A 17623-nucleotide genomic window follows, 5' to 3' on the forward strand; every position below is an offset into this window, starting at 1 on the left:
AGAGAAAATAAATCCGTTTTAAACCAGTGCTCCCTGAGAAACAACACCATCGACTCTGCCGGGGTTGCAAACGTGCTGCTATCCGAGAAGCCCAACATGAGAGACTTCAACAGCATCCATAGGGGCCAAACTAGCTATCTGAAAATAGGGGAGAAGAGCAAACATTTGCAGATCCCAAACATAACAGCAATAAGAGCTGCAGGGACAGTGGAAGCGGCAGGGGTAGAAAAGGATGGAGGTGACAACGGCGGTGCAATCCGGCCAAGGTCGCAAGGGGATCGGCAGCAGGACAGAGGAAGGCGGCGGAGGAGGTTGGAGGTTGGGACAAAGGCAGGATCTGGTGATGAAACGTCAAGGAGGAAGAGGCTCATAGCCGTGGAGGAGTGATGCTCGGATCTGGAGGGGGAGAGTGTTGCATAACGGTGGCCGGATTTGAAGGAGGAGTACGGCGCAGAGGAAGGTCACAGTGATGGAGGTGAAGGCTGGAAGCAAAGGAGAGAACACAAACACACCAAAATACCCACTTATTTGGGTAATAAAACCACCTAATGTGGTAAGAACCCACCATTTTGTGGGAAAACACCTACCTAAAGTAGGAAAAGGACCTCCCTAGTGGAGGAGGGTAACTCCCCAAGGGGGAGAAGCCCCCAAGGGGAGTGGAAGCACAGATCTGTAGAAAAACCCTAGCAAAGGGTTAGGAGGAGAGAAACGACGGTTTACACTTTTTAGAAAAATTCAATATATACGTAAAAAGTCTTTAGTCATCAAGTGTTTATCTTAGGCTTTATTGAAATTTTGGTAAGACTTTGTTCTCTGTTGGGCCTGGCCCAACTCCTTTTCTTGAATCTATGAACCGAAAAAACCTTGTAAGGGATGGGGCCTCTTCCATTCTGCATAAATCAATGTGCTTTTCAAAGGAACAACTTCTTGTGTTCTTCGCTACCCCATTTGCCTTCGAATGTTCAATTTGAATTGCCTAGCTTTGTTTTTCATCTGGCTGTGCTTAGTTTTCCCTGTCACCACAATATGCTTTGTCATTGCTGATCATGATCATGCACCTAGATTTCCATGATGCAGTGTTATTTGGTGATTTCTCTTTGAATCATCTTTCCTTATGTGACTCAGCTTTTTCTTTGTGTTACTCATGAGCTTCATATTCAATTTTCTCAGTATGAGCTTCTAGTGATTTTGACAAAAAAACACCTTTTGAAAAAAAAAACCTTAGTTGTACTTGTATGGTGCTTATTGTGTTCATACATTTTGTTTTCTCCCCCCTAATTTTATATCCTTTTTTCCTGCAGGAAAAGTATGTTGGCCATTTGGGGGGTGGGATGAGTAAAAATATATTTTTGAAGGTAACACCCTTCTGTTATTCAGAGTATGTTTATTCAGACTACTATGATTTTACAGGACAAGAGGTGAGTCAGTTGTTTGTGGGCACTTCCTGTCCCTTTTCTTGTTAGTTAACCTATTAGTCATTGGTAGTCATCATATGTTTTCTTGATCCCCTTGCAGGCTAATCCTTCAGTGAGTAAATATCAACCACCTGATTTAGCTGCGCGCACTAGTTCCATCTAGCTCAATAGTTTTGCCCAACCTACTAGAAACACAACCTTCATCACAAGTTCCTACAGATGGAAACCTAGTTTCTGGGGATAATAGGTCCAAGACAGTTTCAGGTAAAGATTGATAATTCCGCTTAATGTGTTCAATATGAATCAGTCAAAAGATTTAGCTCTTAGCCCAAGATTGAACAGTTGTTATATTTTTACTGATTTCGGGCAGCTTGCCTAACATTTTATAAGGGATTTCCTTTGGTCAGGTTTGGATGATTCCAAAAGGGACTGCCTGGTTTGTTGTCAGGTTTATTTTAGACCTAAGAAAGGGGTTGGTTTGTCAGGTCTCTTAATGAGAAACTCATTTGTAGGTTTTGTGTAACACCCCGATTTCGGTGGCGTCACTTTAGTAACCAAAAGAAACTTTAAGCGGAAAAACGTGAATATATTTTTTTTTGATAATAGAACCAAAGGCTGAAAGAAATAAACTCCCAACGAAAGATAACAGAACTAATATATAATATAAATACAGCCCCCGCTGTAAGTAGCAACCCACGTCACGAGTAATCTCCAGTGACGGAAAGTAGGAATGTGTAACGCCCGTAGGCAAAATGTACAGACCAAAAGTAAAGGTTAAGTGTCCGCAACACAAACCCTCAAAAGTGAGAATGAGATAGCCCAAACAGCCTAAAAAAAGACCTCCTAGTCCAACCAACTCTCTGTGATCTCCGTAAAGAAACCACACAAAAGCTATCGGTAGGAAACTACCCTGTTCCCAAAGAAAACAATGACGGTCAGAGCTAAGACTCTACTCCTACACTAATCCTATCTCGAGGAGCTCACACCAGCACTCAAAACTATGTGCTAGCATGATCGTCGTCCGAATCTGAATCCAGAACGACCAAGTCTACATACACTATCCGTCCTCCTCTCGCTACCGCGATGCGCTCCTGTTCCAGCATCTCAAACCTAGTTCCCCCCGAAGGGTGAACCATCATGAATCAGTCCGCCATGGACATCTGACAAAGGGCGTAGTCCGCCAAAGCACACACAGAAGACGCGAGGGTCAACTCCAAAGAATTATGTAAATAATAAATCCAGTAGGTAAAGATAAGGAGTAGCCACTTAGGCTTATAAGTTAGAGATAGCATCCTAGGGTTGTATATTTCACAATGAATATAAACGATAATAATGACAATTAACATGCATCAAGTAAGATTAACAAGTATCAATCACACTCAACAACTAAGTCAGTATGCATGTTGCATGAAATGCAATGCCGGTTAACCAAATGCATTCCGGAACGGATGGGCATCAACGAGTCAATCCTAGCACCAGCAACGGTGGGACCATTTCCGCTCGCGTGTCTCTTACACCACACAAAGTGTAGTCAGATCAGCAGTGAACCCGAAGGTCTGCCATTTCCGTATGCTACTAAGAATCACCGCAGTGTTCTTATATGGAAATCCGGGTCTTATGACCATTTTGGAATCCACCGAGGTCCGGTATCACGCCGTGTATTAACCTCAAAATGTGTGCATGAATGCAAAGTGGTTAGTCAAACAACGTCTCCGACCTCACTCGACACGTCGCCACGTGTTCTAGCTAACTTATAGTCTCTAAAAAGAATACCCTAAGGCAAATGTCGATTCGGCGACAAAATACAGTTAATCATAAAAAGAGTGCAAACACTCACGATAACTCTTCGAGTAATCAATGCTCTCACGAAGTCTCACGCTTCAGTGGAGTCTTATACAATCACGAAGTCTCACGCTTCAGTGAAGTTTTATGCTTTCACAAGGTCTTACGCCTCAGTGAATTTACACACTTGCACGAAGTCTCACGCTTCAATGAAGTTTCACACCTTCACAAGGTCTCACGCCTCAGTGAAGCCTCTCGGCTCATCCCTTGGATGGCTAAACAAACTGCTAAAAGGGCGAAGGAGTATCAACATACTCAGAAACTTATTAGTTTTCTCAACTCTTGGACTCGACGACACTTCTTATTTTCAAAACTTAATGTTCAAGCCCTAAACTTTCGTCTGAGTCTTTTATCATTATATTAAGGGTTTTGAGGTTGTTTAATACATTATGGAGGTTCATTATGAAATTGTTTAAGTTTCGTCTCTAATCCTATTAGTTTCCAAGATCCTATGATTCCAATGATTCCCTGGAGAAGGTCTCAAAACAAAAGGTCCATCATCACCCAAGTAATGGCCCGAGAAGTTCTCAGGTAAGCTGGCCGGGCACAATGCCTCATTAAAAGCCCTTCTTGCTTTAGACAGAACAACCCAAATTCTTACGTGAATTCAAATGGGGGTTTTCCAATATCATTTTCAAACTCATTTTCCTTTGAGAAGGTCTCGATCCATAAAACAAAAACAGGGTACGAACCTCGATCCGTCCCATCAAACTTTCCCAAAATCTGAAAATAAAATCGGCATGGCATGCCCGTTATCCTCACTCTGAAGCCTAACAGATATAGGTGTAATGGCATAGTTAAATTAGCACAGTCCAACAATCATAAATCATGTATCAACATATCCTAATTTAAACACGTAGCACTTAGCATAATTAGCAGATATCACACATTCTAGATTAACCATGTAGCACGTAGCATATGATTCAAAACTCAAAAAAAACAGTCAGTAGATGAATAATCTACATTGTCAGCCGAAGCCTCAGAAAACATTTTTCCAGGCAAACACAAACAAGTGCATAAACAGTAAATCAAGTCGAATGCGTCGACACCTAAAACATTAGCTAATAGTTCAATGAGTAGCCCTCACCTTAGCCAATTTCCATACTAAGGTGCAACTCCGATCCGATTACATCTTTGTTTGCCTGCGTCGGCTCGATTCCTTCCATTGTGTAGCTTCGATGCAGGGTGCTTCCGTTCATCGTACGAAAATCAAGTTTCTGAAACTTGTCGGCGAAGAGTCGCCAGAGAAAGTTGCGGCTCACGGGGTTGACGGAGGAACTGTCGCCGGAGACACAAAGGAAGGTTGTTCCTTCATCCTTTCGCAGCCAGAAACTCAACGGCGCTGTCCGTTTCCCCAAAGAGTCGACGGTTTGCCCAGAAAGTTCAGCCGAAGGTCGACGGTGGTTGTCGGGGTCGTCGAATAAAATGACCCAAATACGAAATTGAAGATAGGGTTTTGCTCTCCTCACGGCAAGGATCGTAGCAGTATCCTCTGTTTTTCCTTCGGTCGCCGGAGTTGACCGGAAAGAGCTCCCGAAGGCGGCAGAGGCGGCGGTCGACGGCGACGGAACGACAATCCGGAATATGGGTTTTGTTGTGGACACCGCAAGGGTTCCAACGTTACTTATCTCGCTGTGAACGGAGGTCCGAGTACACCGGAATCGAAGGTCGAAGTTTGCGATGTCGGCGACGTCGGCGCGTCGTTATGCTCTGTTTTCACGTCGTTCTCCCCTGTTTTCTTTCATGGTTCCTTTGTCGTTTCTCTTTGCTTGCTTCGTGGCCATGGAGGTGGTGCTCTCGGCTGGAAAGAGAGAACCATGGTGGTGGTTCATGTGGTGCGTCCATGATGGTGTTGTGGGTGGCCATCGGTGGTGGCTGCGTGAGGAAGAAAGAAGAAGAAGGAGAAGAAGAACATGTTGATGATAGTGCTGGCTTCTTGGTTGTTTCATGGTGATGATGCGTGAAGGAGAAAGAGTATTGGTGACGAGGAAGAATAAATGGGTGTGGCTGCTGCAAGGGAAAGAAAAAGAAAACAAGAAGGAAGAAAGAAAGAACAAGAACATGGTCTGGTGATGTAACTCACGTTGGAGGAAGTAGAGAGAATGGAAAGGTGTGTGTGCTGCAGCTTTTGGAGAATAATAGAAGAAGAAGTAGTAAGAAGAGGTGAAGAAAACACAATATATATAGGGAATGAAATGGAAGATATTTATCAAAGATCGGATAAGGATGAATAGATATTTTGTAAACCGGTATAGATTTGTTTAGATATCGGAGGATTTAACTCATAGAGTTAAAATAAAAATATGAGAGTGATTCCATTTCTTTCCTACTGATTCCAACGTATTTTAGACACGATATTCTCCCCGCTGAATCTTCTAATTCTTCAAAGAAATATCGGTATGATTTTTGGTTTTCGAGGCTTGTTTTTAATGCTTACCGGCTTCAAATGCACTTTATGGTTTTGACCTCGGATGCAGAAACTTCCTTCTGAAGAAAGATTTGGAACGTCGATTAGAGTGGGCTTATGCGGATGAAATCTTTATTTGAAGCTCCGAATAGAAAAAGTCTTCATCGTCCGTTGATTTTAGGGTTTTGAACTATCAGTGATTCGGTTTCGGCAAACTTCCGAGTATTGGAATTTGGCGTTTGTACATTCCAGGGTTTCGTATCGAAACGCTTGTTATGGAAAGGAATAAGAGAAAGTCTTATATTCCTCTAAAATATTTTTGGAATTTATTCCTATAGTGTTCCAAGGGTGGAAGATTTTTGGAATAAGTTTCCATCGTGACTTTAAGTGTAAACTAGCTATTTACTAGGGTTTTCGCCCTAGGTCTAAGCGTATATCGATCGTGCTATAACTTTTATCGATCATGATGCAATCCTTAGACTTTTCGTGAACTTTCTCCTTCATAAATTTATTTCATTTAGTAAACTCTTGTTCAGGTTTTTCCTTCGCGATACATCAAGCCTAATCGTAAATGGAAATCTCATCCACTTATTCTAAGCTTAAAAACTTGGGTCTTACATTTTGGGAAAGGCACTACAACATTTCTCTCAAGGTTTATAATTTTTTCCATAGAAGAACTAGCATAAGATCTGTTGGTTTGAGCGGCAAAGAGCTTGCTTCCTCTGAGTTAAAGTTTGAGTCATATAAATGGAAAATCAATCGAGGGAAGTGTTTACCCTCTTGGGTAATCTACCTAGCTTGACTGTGGATTAGTGAAGGCCAAAAGTGGATTTTGGATACTACTTGTTGAATAAGGAGAAACCGAGAGAGTAGAGACATTAGTCTGAATCCATATGTCTCAACTACACAACGGAGATCATTATATATAATAGGCACCATAAATACATAATATCCTAGTTTTCCTATTTACATGATTATGTGACCTATTAATAATAAATACAAGATATCTAACACTCCCTAAAGCTTTAGCATATATGTCATATGCACCAAGCTTGTTATAAATATAATTAGAGAACTGCTATATGGTACGACTACCATGTGCACGATGACGCACGAGCGTGTTGTAATCCTCCTTTTCGAACTTTCTCTCTCCTCTCTACGCTTTCCTCTTTTTCTTTTCTCCACTTTTTGCTCCGTCTTTTGGCTAGTGAACAATTGCGGTGTGAGAACCAAAACTCGAAGCCCGCGGTGACCCCTACACAACCGAACCTACCCCCATCACCAACCGTCAAATCGGTCTTCTGCCGTTCGTAACCTCCAACCACTGCGTTCTCCACCCTCAGTCATACCCACTAGCGTTGATGTAAACTCTGTCGCGATCAACCACCACACCGCTGGAAAACCTCATCATAGGTCAGCCACCATCAAACCCTTGTCCTACATGCCGGAATATAGAGAAATCAGCCCTAATCGAAGGATCATGAGACTGTACAATCTAAAAATCAAAGAAAAGGAAGATAGAAAAATCTCGGCATCAAAACCTTGACTGTGGCGAGCATGTCACGAACATCTCACCACATGAACTTGAGGCTGTGGCTGTAGTGCTGGATTAGGGAGGGGACAGGCATCAGGAGGGATCGAGGATGGTTTGGGAGCAATCAAAGGACGATTTCAAGGGTTTTGATCAGAGGAGGGGGTTCGATCGGTACAGGGACGTCGGACATGGAAGCAGCGGTGGAGGTGGGGAGGAGGAGCGAGTAGTATAAGAAAAAGGGAGTGATCATCCACGTTTGCTGAACTCTTCATCAAATCTGTGACCACCCACCACTGTGCCTGTATCAGTTACCCCTGTTTTATTTTATTTTTAATTTAAAAAATTATAATTTTTTAGCCTTCGTGCACCCTCGTGCGTCAAAGAGTCGTGTCTTTTATCATTTTCCCTATAATTAACTCTAGGACCTCTCAAAGACTGGTGAAAACATTAATGAACTAATCATTTGAATTGATGAATCTAGAGTTGATATTTCCGGATAAAATCTTCTCTTAATAAAATGGCGCTCAATCTCAATATGTTTGGTCCTCTCATGAAACCTGATTGTCATCAATAAGTATCATCTTTGAAATATTCCCTAAATCTCAGGTCTTGAAACAATTTTTTGAGTTGTATAACACTACTAAAAAAAAGCTATTTAGCGACGGGCAAAATCCGTCGCTAAATAAGCAAAAATCCGTCGCTGATCATTTAGCGACGGAATTAGCGACGGATCTGCATCCGCCGTGCAAAAGGGCGTAGCTAAACAATTAACGACGGAATATGATATCCGTCGCTAATAGCGACGGAAATATATCGTCGCAAACGTATTACTTTTCCGTCGCTAATGCGTTTACATGATTAACGGATGTTTCCGTCGCTATTAGCGACGGATTAGTCCGTCGCTATTTACGACGGAATACATATGACGTCGCTATTTGCGATGGATTGTTCCGTCGCTATTTAAGACGGAACGTAGCTTTCTGTCGCTGTTTGCGACGGAATTGGCCGTCGCTAACTTCCTGTAAAGTTCCCTCTCTAATTTATAAAGTTTAGAGAGGGACAAAATCCGTCGCTAATTTCCCACTGTGTAAATGACAAATTTTTTTTTAGCAGTTTTTTTTCCCTGTGCAATAACAATTCAATTTGAATATTTTCCCCAAATAGAAGTAATTCAAAATATACTATTGATTTGAAGTTTCATATTTAAGATCATGTTCATCAACCTACATAACCATAGTAGTGAATCCATACATAGTCATGGTAAAATGTCAAGTATAATTAAAAACATAGTATCAAATACATATATTCATCTAAATCAAATGCCATCCAAATCATCCTCTAATTCTTCATCATCTATGTTATGCTGTGAGTCTCTTGCAGCAATTTGTGTTTCAAAATCAACCTTCACATAAGATTTAGATATTAGACATCATGAAAACTGAAAACTACAGCAGTAGGACAATTAGAAAAATCAGTAGAAAAATCAGTAGGGACAATTAGAAAAATCAGTAGGGAAAAATCAGTAGGGAAAATCAGTAGGGAAACAATAATGAGACTTTCAGGTTTAGATTGATTTCAGATACGGACTAAAGAGAACTTATTGGAGCTACTAAAAAATGAGTTAAATAAGCTCCAACAAGTGCTCTTTGGTCCGCAACCAAACAAGCTCGTAAAAGAAAATGTTATCTTAATGCGGATATCTTCAGGGACAAAAGGTTATCCAGATGTGAGATCTTTGATGTATCAGTAGCAGGTGGCCCAAAAATATCCCAAAAGCGAAATGTTTCATCTGCCCCAGCTGACACCACTGTTAACCCATCTGGGCTCTGCAAGAGATAAGAACCTAGTGTTAACTTGAAAGAAATAATTGCCAGGATTGAGTTTAAATGGATTAATTCATTGGAGTCATCAGCATAATATGGCACTAGTGTTCAAACAAATACAGGTACTACATAAGATGCTCTTCCTGATTGCATACCTTACATTACATGCTTTAAATATTTATAATTGGACCAGGTTCTAGAGTTTAAGTTATGGAAAATAATACTTTGACACCCCAATTCCACCCCACACCACATTGGAATAAAAGAGAGAGAAGTGAGATATATGATGAGTGGTGTGATAGGAAAAGAAGAGAGAAATAAAGAAACTGTTGAAGTTTTTACTTATAGGAAGCATATATACCTGAGATAGATGGAGGACTCTTGAAGCATGAGGGTCCAAGCCTCCCACTTTATTCATGGATGGATACCGCCACAAGCAAAGTTCGTTGTGGGATGTACTTGTGCTAAAGCCATGGCCACTTAATATCTCCTTGTGATGCCTATTCCATTCTAATCCACAAACCTGCACATAATGCCAAACTATCATTCAGCAAGAGTAAACAATGGATGCATTTGTCCAAAAGACTAAATAGTAATCAATTAAAACAATGGTGATTAATTATTTGTGGTGAATGGAAATTATTAATTTTCCAAAAACAAACAATAAGTATCTTACCTGAGCTGTAGTATCTATGCTGCGAATGCAAGTTTCTTTTTGAATATTCCATATCTTAATACACCTATCATTTGTGCCACCTCCAGAAGCAAGCACATTTGAATCATAAGGGCACCAAGCAAGGGCTTTGACTGCAGCAGAATGGTCCTTAAAACAATGCAAGAAACTCGATGAATTCATTTTAGATGATTCCCATATGTAGATATGATTGTCATTGCCGCCACTTGCCAGCATATTTCCCCCTTTGGACCATTTTAAGCCACAAACTTCTGCTCCGTGTGCTTTTACCCGTGAAATAACATTTCTTCTTGCTCTAACTGCTCACAGTAACATAATAAAGCAAGATGTTATATCATCACATTTCATCAATAGCTTTCTGTACTCAAAATATATCTAAAGGGTTAAAAAGAACTATACGTACCATCATGGTTGATTATAGATTTGTCATGGCTTCCAGAAGTTAAAGTATCGCCACTCCATGCAATGGTTCCAATCCTTTGACCATGACTTTCTAGGACTCTTATCTGAAAGTTAAAAACTAGGAATTGAGTCCAGACGTTCATGTTGTATAATTAGAGAAGCAGATAAATAGAGAGATACATACTGGCTTAGAAGTCTCAGCATCCCAGAGTTGAAGCTTAGAGTGCATAAATCCTGCTGCGAAAAGTTTGGCATCCCGTGACCAGGCAACACTTGTGGGACAATCATTGTGAGTGGCTTCAAACAACCTATGTACATTGTTGTTCACAGAGTTCCAAAGGTACATTTCTGATCCCAAAGCAACAGCAAGAATGTTGTTTTTCCCCCAATCCATAGTGTTTGAATAGTAGTCATTTCTAATATTTGGTGCATCCAAGACCTTGGCCTCTTTCTGCATGCATAGTTATTCAGTTTATCAAATCAGTGTACAGCAAGAGAATAAAAATGGTTAGAAATCAGAAATGATTCTTCTCATCACCCAATATTACAATTTTACAACGCTTGTTCATTGATTCCTCCAAGAGGAAGCAAATTGCAGGAGGCAAACTTAGGACTTACTAACACAATGATAATACTTGTATTGCATGATCTATATAAACATCGCATTATCTCAAACAAAAAGAAAACAAGAAAAACAGAATCAGAAAACAAATTATTATTAAAAGAGCAGTGATATGAAGAGAACCTTAGGCATTGTACGAGGGCGGGGCTGATTGATACTGTTTTGAAGTGCGGCTGCGTCTGCTTGTCCCACCTGATCGATGTGACGAATAGATTTTGTAGTTGATTTAGAACTTCCTCTGAAAACTAACATCCTAAATGGCTTCCCATCAGAACCCAAATTCAGCGTCTCATCCAGTTTCTGTCTGTAGGATTCCTGTTAAGTAGTTATTATAAGAGATAATAAATCCTCAGTTCTTGAAAAAAAGAAAGAAAGAAAGAATTCAGAGGGAATTGAAGTAGAATTACATATCCTAAACGCGCTCTATAGTTTCTTTACTCAATGCAACATATCCTAACAATATGCCAACAAGTTCATATTCTGAAATTGAAGACAAGCACCTAATGGATGGTGAAAACCTAATTCTTGAAAAGGTGCCAATATACGGTTAAACGTTAGACAATAAATAGCATTCTGTTTCGGCTATATTCAACATGTTTAGGCAAACATGGCACGCAATTCACAAAAGCTGTCCTCTCACAAGCTCAAGGTCATGTGAATCAACCATTTTCTTTTTACCAAATGTATGAGCATCAGTGTCTACTGCATAAATCATATTAGATTTCTTATTCAAAGCATAAATCATATTAGATTTCAAGTACTTACACCATCCAATGGCATAAATATGCAATCAAGCATGATTTTTAGATGAATCTTCCGTTTCCTAACGAATTTCAGTGTTAGGCTTCCCTTTAGCCCAAAGACTCAAATGATTGACTTGCATGAGAAATTGTCATTGAAAAAAATGATAAAATTGTTGTGCAACATAGTAAGAATGTTAATTAATATTGATCAGAGATGTTTTATCAAATATATACCCCTAACATATGTATTCTTAGAGACAGACATCAAGTGAATCTAGAGAGTAGACTTAAAATAATCAAATCTTTAGAATAAGTTTAATGGCCTCATCACTTGTACTTATCTAGGCATCAAAAATCAACATTCGGTTGGTTTGGCAGATTCCAGATTAAGAAATTATCAAATAAGAAAGCAATTTAAATTCATTCCAGTGAAACATTCAACAAGAAAACATAATGCACACAGCCAAAATTGTTCAAATTGTAGAAGGATTGAACAACCTAAACACAAGTATCCTTACAAAAACCACAGCATCCAAGCCACCGAAAGCCAATATCTCATCCTCAGATGTATCCCTTGCGTGAGCTGCTTAATAAGCTGGAAGCTGGTAATACAGGATAGAAATCGAGATGCTGTTGGACCAAAACAAAAAGAGCTTCAATATGCTGTTGGATACTGGTATGGATGACCTTCAATATGCATAACCCTAAAAAGTTGATCATACCTTTTGTTGCTCCTTAAGCTCTGGCGATGGAGGATGACGGTTCATACTTTTCCCTTAAGCTTGTTAACTGGCGATGGAGGATGACGGTTTGCGAGCGATGAGCGGCGGACACGCGAAGGGAAACCCATTCACCACCGCATACTGTGGATTCGACCACTGACTCCGGCGGAGGATCTAGCGAGCGTGAGGAACGGTGGTTATGGTGAAAGGGAATGACAACGGTGGAGCTAGCGAGCGTGAGGAACGGGGGATTTGGGTTTAACACCCCACCCATTAGGCCCCCCGCCCCACCTTGGGGGGCGAAATTACCAGAAAACCAGTTGATTAAAAACGGTAAATGATTACCCGACTCTATAACGGGTAATCATTTACCGATCGTGTTTAAAACATATAAACACGACAGTTTGGGTTTTGAAACCCATTATTTCAAAACCCAAATTTCCCTCCCTCAATCGCATCCTCTCTCAAAGCTCGGTTCCACCACTTCAATCATCTCAAAGGTCGGTTCTAATCATCATCAAAGCTCCCACAAAGACCCATTCCATTACATTCAAAAGGTAAGTTTTGATTTCAATGATTTTCACATTTGAAGTTTGAATTAGGTCAATGGTTGAACACTAGGGTAGTTGATTGATGATTAGAGGTAGGTTTTGTTGTGTTTTGTTGCCTGAAATTCCATGAAACGAGTACGGGCACGAGTGGGGTGCATTTGGGTCTGTTTCTGGGTTTACTGTAATATCGGAAAATCAATTTCCGATATGATAATGGAAAATGATTTTCCGATATGGTAATGGAAAATGATTTTCCGATATGACAGTATGACAGTGCAGACTTCCAAAATTTATTTCCAATATTTAACCATGGCATGTATTTAGCTTCCAGGATTACTTTGCTGATTTGTTGAGAATTGGAAAAGATCAAGATAGATTTGATGTGTTGTGATTAGGAAAGTTGTTTATTGTTTATTGTTTATTGGAAAAGATTAAGCGCTCAAATCATATGCTTCATGTGTTGTAATTAGGAAAGTTGTTTATTGTTTTTGTTTGCTTGTGATGATGGTTGCTTGACCTTAACACAGCTAGAAATTTAATTTAATCACATTCACATGCAAACTAACAACTAATTCTCTATATTTTCCTTTTCCTATGGTTAGTTGCTAAACGATTGATTGGAAATTTCCTGATTAAGTTAAAAAATGACTCAAATGATATGCTCATATGTGAAAATGCTTTACTTATTATGACAAGTATTGTTAAATTTGTTTGTTTTGCACAGATAGCGAGAATGAAGGGCGGGAGGAAGAGGTCACGACATGCTTCTACTAGTGAGGATCCAGCGGATCGACACGAGCGCTTGCATGCTTCTACCAGGCGCGGCGACCATATTGCAGCCACTCAGGCGGTAGAGGCTTCAGCTCCGTCTCCATCCCCATCTGCTACTCCGGTCGAGGCTCCGTTAGCTACCCCGGCTCCATCTGCTACTTCGGTCGGGGCTCCGTCAGCTACCCCCGCTCTGTCTGCTACTAGGGCTCCGGCTGAGCTGGACCCTGCTCCGTTGTCTCCGATGGCTGAGTTACCTCGTCAGGAGACATCTTCTTCTGAGCCTAGTGGCGAGGAGTCTTCTTCTTCTTCTGAGCTTAGTGGTGAGGAGGAGGAGCCTCTTATTCTGCAGGAGGAGATTGATGCTGCTGATGTTATGCCAGATGTGGTGCCAGAGGGCGGTGCAGAGGGCGGTGCGGATGACGACCTCATCCAGAGGGTGGCACCGTTTCCCGGGGGGCCTGAGGATCTGTCGCTTCTTGCGCATTATCCTGACCACAAGGCTCCTTGGACGTGGCAGGCACTTCTTCGCACAGACCCGCGGTACGTGGACCGTCGGACATTGAGGGTGGCCACTGTTGGGGGGAAGGTATGGAACCTCCCCTGTGATGGCGATTCAGAGGCCCACACACATGTACGACAGCTGCTGCAGCAGACGGGTTTGTATCACCTGCCTTGGTGCGGGTTACCGGAGACAGACCCAGCTGTCGTACTGGCCCTTGTTGAGAAATGGCATGAGGAGACGAGTAGCTTCCACATGCCGTTCGGGGAGATGACTATCACCCTGGACGATGTGTCTGCTCTTCTCCATCTTCCCACAGGGTCGAGGTTCTACACTCCGGGCAGAGGGGAGCGAGACGAGGTTGCAGCGCTCTACGCCCAGCTCCTGGGAGGATCTGTTGCTGCTTATCTGGCTGAGTTTGAGGCGGCGGGTGGCCAGAACATTCGGTTCATTACTCTGAAGACCATGTACACGTCTGCTATGGATGGTATGTCTTAATAATTACTTTATTAAGTTGTATTTATTTTTAGAGTATTATTAATAACTGTTAACTTAATTCATTTCATTGTAGGGGGACGCTATGAGGATGCTGCTAGGATCTGGCTGGTGAACCAGCTTGGTGCCACCCTCTTTGCCAGCAAGAGTGGTGGTTACCACACTATTGTCTACTGGATCGGGATGCTTGAGGACCTCGGTCGCGTGTCGGAGTACGCGTGGGGTGCGATTGCGCTGGCTTCGTTGTACGAACCGCTGAGTCGTGCATCCCGCAGGAAGACAGCGCAGATCGGTGGGTTCACCTCCCTTGTGCTGTCATGGGCGTATGAGTACATATCCAGCAGCGTCATTATCAGGACGGAGGTCCCCGACAGAAACAACGACAACATATAAATAATTCAAAGCATGTAGTAATCCATGACAATAAGTTAAACGGTTACACAACCAAATTAAACATAAGCAACACCGAAAACAAAATTATTCCTCTGTGATATCGATGAAGTCATGGGGTCCGCAATCTTTTGGGAATACCTTCACTAGGTTGGGCAATGTTATATTAAGATAACAAACAGTTCCTCTAGGTGCAAACACAGCAACCTGCATGTGAAATGTATACTTTAATTAAACCATGCTTAACTGTCCAAAAAATGAAGCAAGTTTCATGTTTAGGTTTCAGACCTTTTGGAGAACGAGAACAGATCCAACAGTTATGTCATTCGCAAATTCACTGTGAGTAAATGCCTTGCGGTGGATGCTAGCATCAACAGCACCCGTGGGGTCCTAAATTTTTGAAATCGTTTGAGAAGTAAATTAGAACGGTTAGTCAAGGGGGACCAAAAGCAAGGCCTTACAAAAGCAAGGACAAGACATACCTTGAGGGTAACTTTCGCATCTCCAAACCCATTGGGAGTGCAAGATTTGATAACAGCAACAACATTCTCCACCCTCTCAACGTTCGCTGTCAGAGAGCAAGTATTGTATCTCTGTCAGTGACCCACGAACGGATTGTCTGAACCGCTTGCAAACACCATAAATTTGTTGGATGGTAGTCAAGTTTGAAGGATCTTTTTCCTTCAAGGACGCCAACATCTTTCTAGGTGGAACCCAAGTCTTAGCCTGATTTATCACGTCCTCCTTCGCCTCACTATTCAGTCTACCAGCGTAATTGTGGCCAACTAGTGACTCAGCTGCGAGATGGATGTGTCTACCGTCCATCACCTTCAACCACCAACCTTTATCATCTTTCGTACGTCGTCCTTTTAGCCTAAAAGGACAACCTGTCTTTTGTGTTGACGTTCCTTCAACAAGATCCGGTTCTCTGTAGGGAATATACGCACCATGCTTCTCACACCCCAGAATGACATATTCTTTTCTTCCCTTCGCACCACTATCAGACTTTGTTGTCACCAAAACAAAATTATTTGCCATAGAAATGTCGCGAACCCATTTCATAAGATCATCTTTCAAAGGGAAACGCTGTTTCAGGATAAAGAAGGCATAAGGCATAAAACAAGGCATAAACAAAGCAAACAAAGCATGCAAAAATTTGTGCAATGAGTACCTGATCAGTATGATACAAATGAGAGACATCTATAGATATAATCGGAGGTTCAGCTAGTGATGGTTGCTCCTCTGGATTATCATTTTCCAATCCAGCAGCATGTATCAATTGTGATTCACCAAAGAAAAAGGACTCTGTCATCCCTGGAACAAAAACGGTAAATCAATAACCGACCCTATAACGGTAAATCAAATTCCGGTATCATAACGGTAAATCATAATCCGATACATTAACGGCAATTCATTTACCGATTCGATTCACGATTCAGCAGCCTAAATTACCAACTTAACTAACTAAACTAACTACTTAAACTAACAACTAACTACTTAAACTAACTATAAATAAAGTACCAAAGCTAACACCACTTACCAGAAGTTAAAAGCTTTCCCTTGGTGGTGGTGGTGGTGGTGGTGGAAATGTGGAGATGGTGGTGGTGGTGGGAAGGTGAAATGTGAGGGAGGAGTGGAGTAATGGTAGAATAAGGTAGTTTGGGCGAGTTATGGGGGGCTGGTGGGGGGTTGTTGGAGGGAGGAGTAATGGTGGAGGGGTTGGTGGAGGGAGGAGTAATGGTGAAAAGGTGATCAAACTGCCAGATTACCAATCGGTAAATGATATACCGATATCAATATAAGAATCGGTTAATGATTAACCGATATTGTTCTTCGTGTTCTGGGTAATGGGATAAAGGTGTTCATACTGAGGAACAATAACGGTAAATCATTTACCGATTGTTATTTTGACATCGGCAAATCATTTACCGATGGGTAGTTTTGGAATAAAAAAAAATGCTGGGGCGCGTAGCCTAAAGGGTGGGGTGCCAAACCCAAATCCCGAGGAACGGTGGTTTCAGTCGAGAGGTTCCATCGATTGCTTCAGTTGTCTGTGCTAGGGAGAATGAGATTGGTAAAGTGTCTTTTAACCTATTAGTCTTTATCAAGTCAAATATATTTATTTCAAAGCATAACAAACAAAATATCAAGTAGTTCAAATGGCTAAGTAATTCCCTTTGACAAGCAAGACCCAGGTTCGAATCCCGGAGAAAACAATTTATTTTTAAAAACAATATATTCAGCGACGGAAATTATGTTATTATTCCGTCGCTAACTTCTTACAAACTTTACCGAGGGAAATAGCGACGGGAGGTAAACAGCGACGGTACAAAACCGTCGCTAATTTACAATATAAAATAATAAAATGAAATTAGCGAGGGAATTTGCGACGGAAAACCAGCGAGGGAAAAAATCCGTCGCTAAAACCGTCGCTAAATTTTAAAATTGAATATTTATTTTCAAAACGTCTATCCGTCGCTATCCGTCGCTATTAGCGACGGATTTTTTTCCGTCGCTAAAATCCGTCGGTAATTCGCGTTTTTTTAGTAGTGTAAGTTCACAAGTAGCTATAGCTATGGCTCAATATTTTACTTTTGCACTTCATCTCCAAACAGGGGAAGGGGATTAAGTTATCACTAAGGAAAATACAATACCCAGAGGTGGATCTCCTAACAGGGGAGAACCTGCCTATTCTGCATCTTAGTATCCTACA

General features: G+C 41.3%; 2 protein-coding genes and 1 long non-coding RNA gene across 5 annotated transcripts; 1 reads left to right on the plus strand and 2 right to left on the minus strand.

Annotated features, from left to right (window-relative positions):
• Nucleotides 1-8359: 8359 nt before the first annotated feature.
• On the minus strand, nucleotides 8360-12266 carry LOC130734320 (uncharacterized). 3 transcript variants are annotated; one of them, XM_057586674.1, is made up of 7 exons: nucleotides 12205-12264; nucleotides 11981-12112; nucleotides 10863-11054; nucleotides 10302-10568; nucleotides 10119-10221; nucleotides 9698-10014; nucleotides 8360-9024 (listed from the first exon to the last, which is right to left on the minus strand). In XM_057586674.1, the coding sequence occupies exons 3-7, from the start codon at nucleotides 10989-10991 to the stop codon at nucleotides 8881-8883; spliced, it is 960 nt and encodes a 319-aa protein (XP_057442657.1). In that variant the 5' UTR covers nucleotides 10992-11054; nucleotides 11981-12112; nucleotides 12205-12264; the 3' UTR covers nucleotides 8360-8880. The 3 variants fall into 3 exon arrangements, with proteins under 3 accessions (XP_057442657.1, XP_057442656.1, XP_057442655.1); XM_057586673.1 differs by lacking the exon at nucleotides 8360-9024 and adding an exon at nucleotides 9041-9544 and having other exon boundaries at nucleotides 12001-12112; nucleotides 12205-12266; XM_057586672.1 differs by lacking the exon at nucleotides 8360-9024 and adding an exon at nucleotides 9041-9544 and having other exon boundaries at nucleotides 12205-12266.
• Nucleotides 12267-12432: 166 nt separating this feature from the next.
• On the plus strand, nucleotides 12433-14273 carry LOC130731831 (uncharacterized). The gene is made up of 3 exons (XM_057584042.1): nucleotides 12433-12761; nucleotides 13480-14182; nucleotides 14266-14273. Exons 2-3 carry the CDS (start codon nucleotides 13489-13491, stop codon nucleotides 14271-14273), a joined length of 702 nt encoding a protein of 233 aa, XP_057440025.1. The 5' UTR covers nucleotides 12433-12761; nucleotides 13480-13488.
• A 633-nt stretch (nucleotides 14274-14906) lies between these two features.
• LOC130731760 (uncharacterized) lies at nucleotides 14907-15485 on the minus strand. The gene is made up of 3 exons (XR_009016814.1): nucleotides 15393-15485; nucleotides 15199-15300; nucleotides 14907-15117 (listed from the first exon to the last, which is right to left on the minus strand). It is a non-coding gene; the product is annotated as an uncharacterized LOC130731760 (long non-coding RNA).
• Nucleotides 15486-17623: the final 2138 nt, after the last annotated feature.

This window comes from Lotus japonicus, chromosome 1 (assembly GCF_012489685.1).
Source record: "Lotus japonicus ecotype B-129 chromosome 1, LjGifu_v1.2".
In the NCBI taxonomy this organism is placed as follows: Eukaryota; Viridiplantae; Streptophyta; class Magnoliopsida; order Fabales; family Fabaceae; genus Lotus; species Lotus japonicus.

Excerpts from the sequence above, each read along its gene's own strand:
- LOC130734320 (XM_057586673.1), bottom strand. The coding sequence starts at position 10,991 with ATGTTAGTTTTCAGAGGAAGTTCTAAATCAACTACAAAATCTATTCGT. Across the intron at positions 10,569-10,862 it reads GCCCTCGTACAATGCCTAAG|AAAGAGGCCAAGGTCTTGGA; the intron begins GTTCTCTTCATA and ends CTATGCATGCAG. Across the intron at positions 10,015-10,118 it reads ATCTATAATCAACCATGATG|TTAGAGCAAGAAGAAATGTT; the intron begins GTACGTATAGTT and ends TACTGTGAGCAG.
- LOC130731831 (XM_057584042.1), top strand. The coding sequence starts at position 13,489 with ATGAAGGGCGGGAGGAAGAGGTCACGACATGCTTCTACTAGTGAGGAT.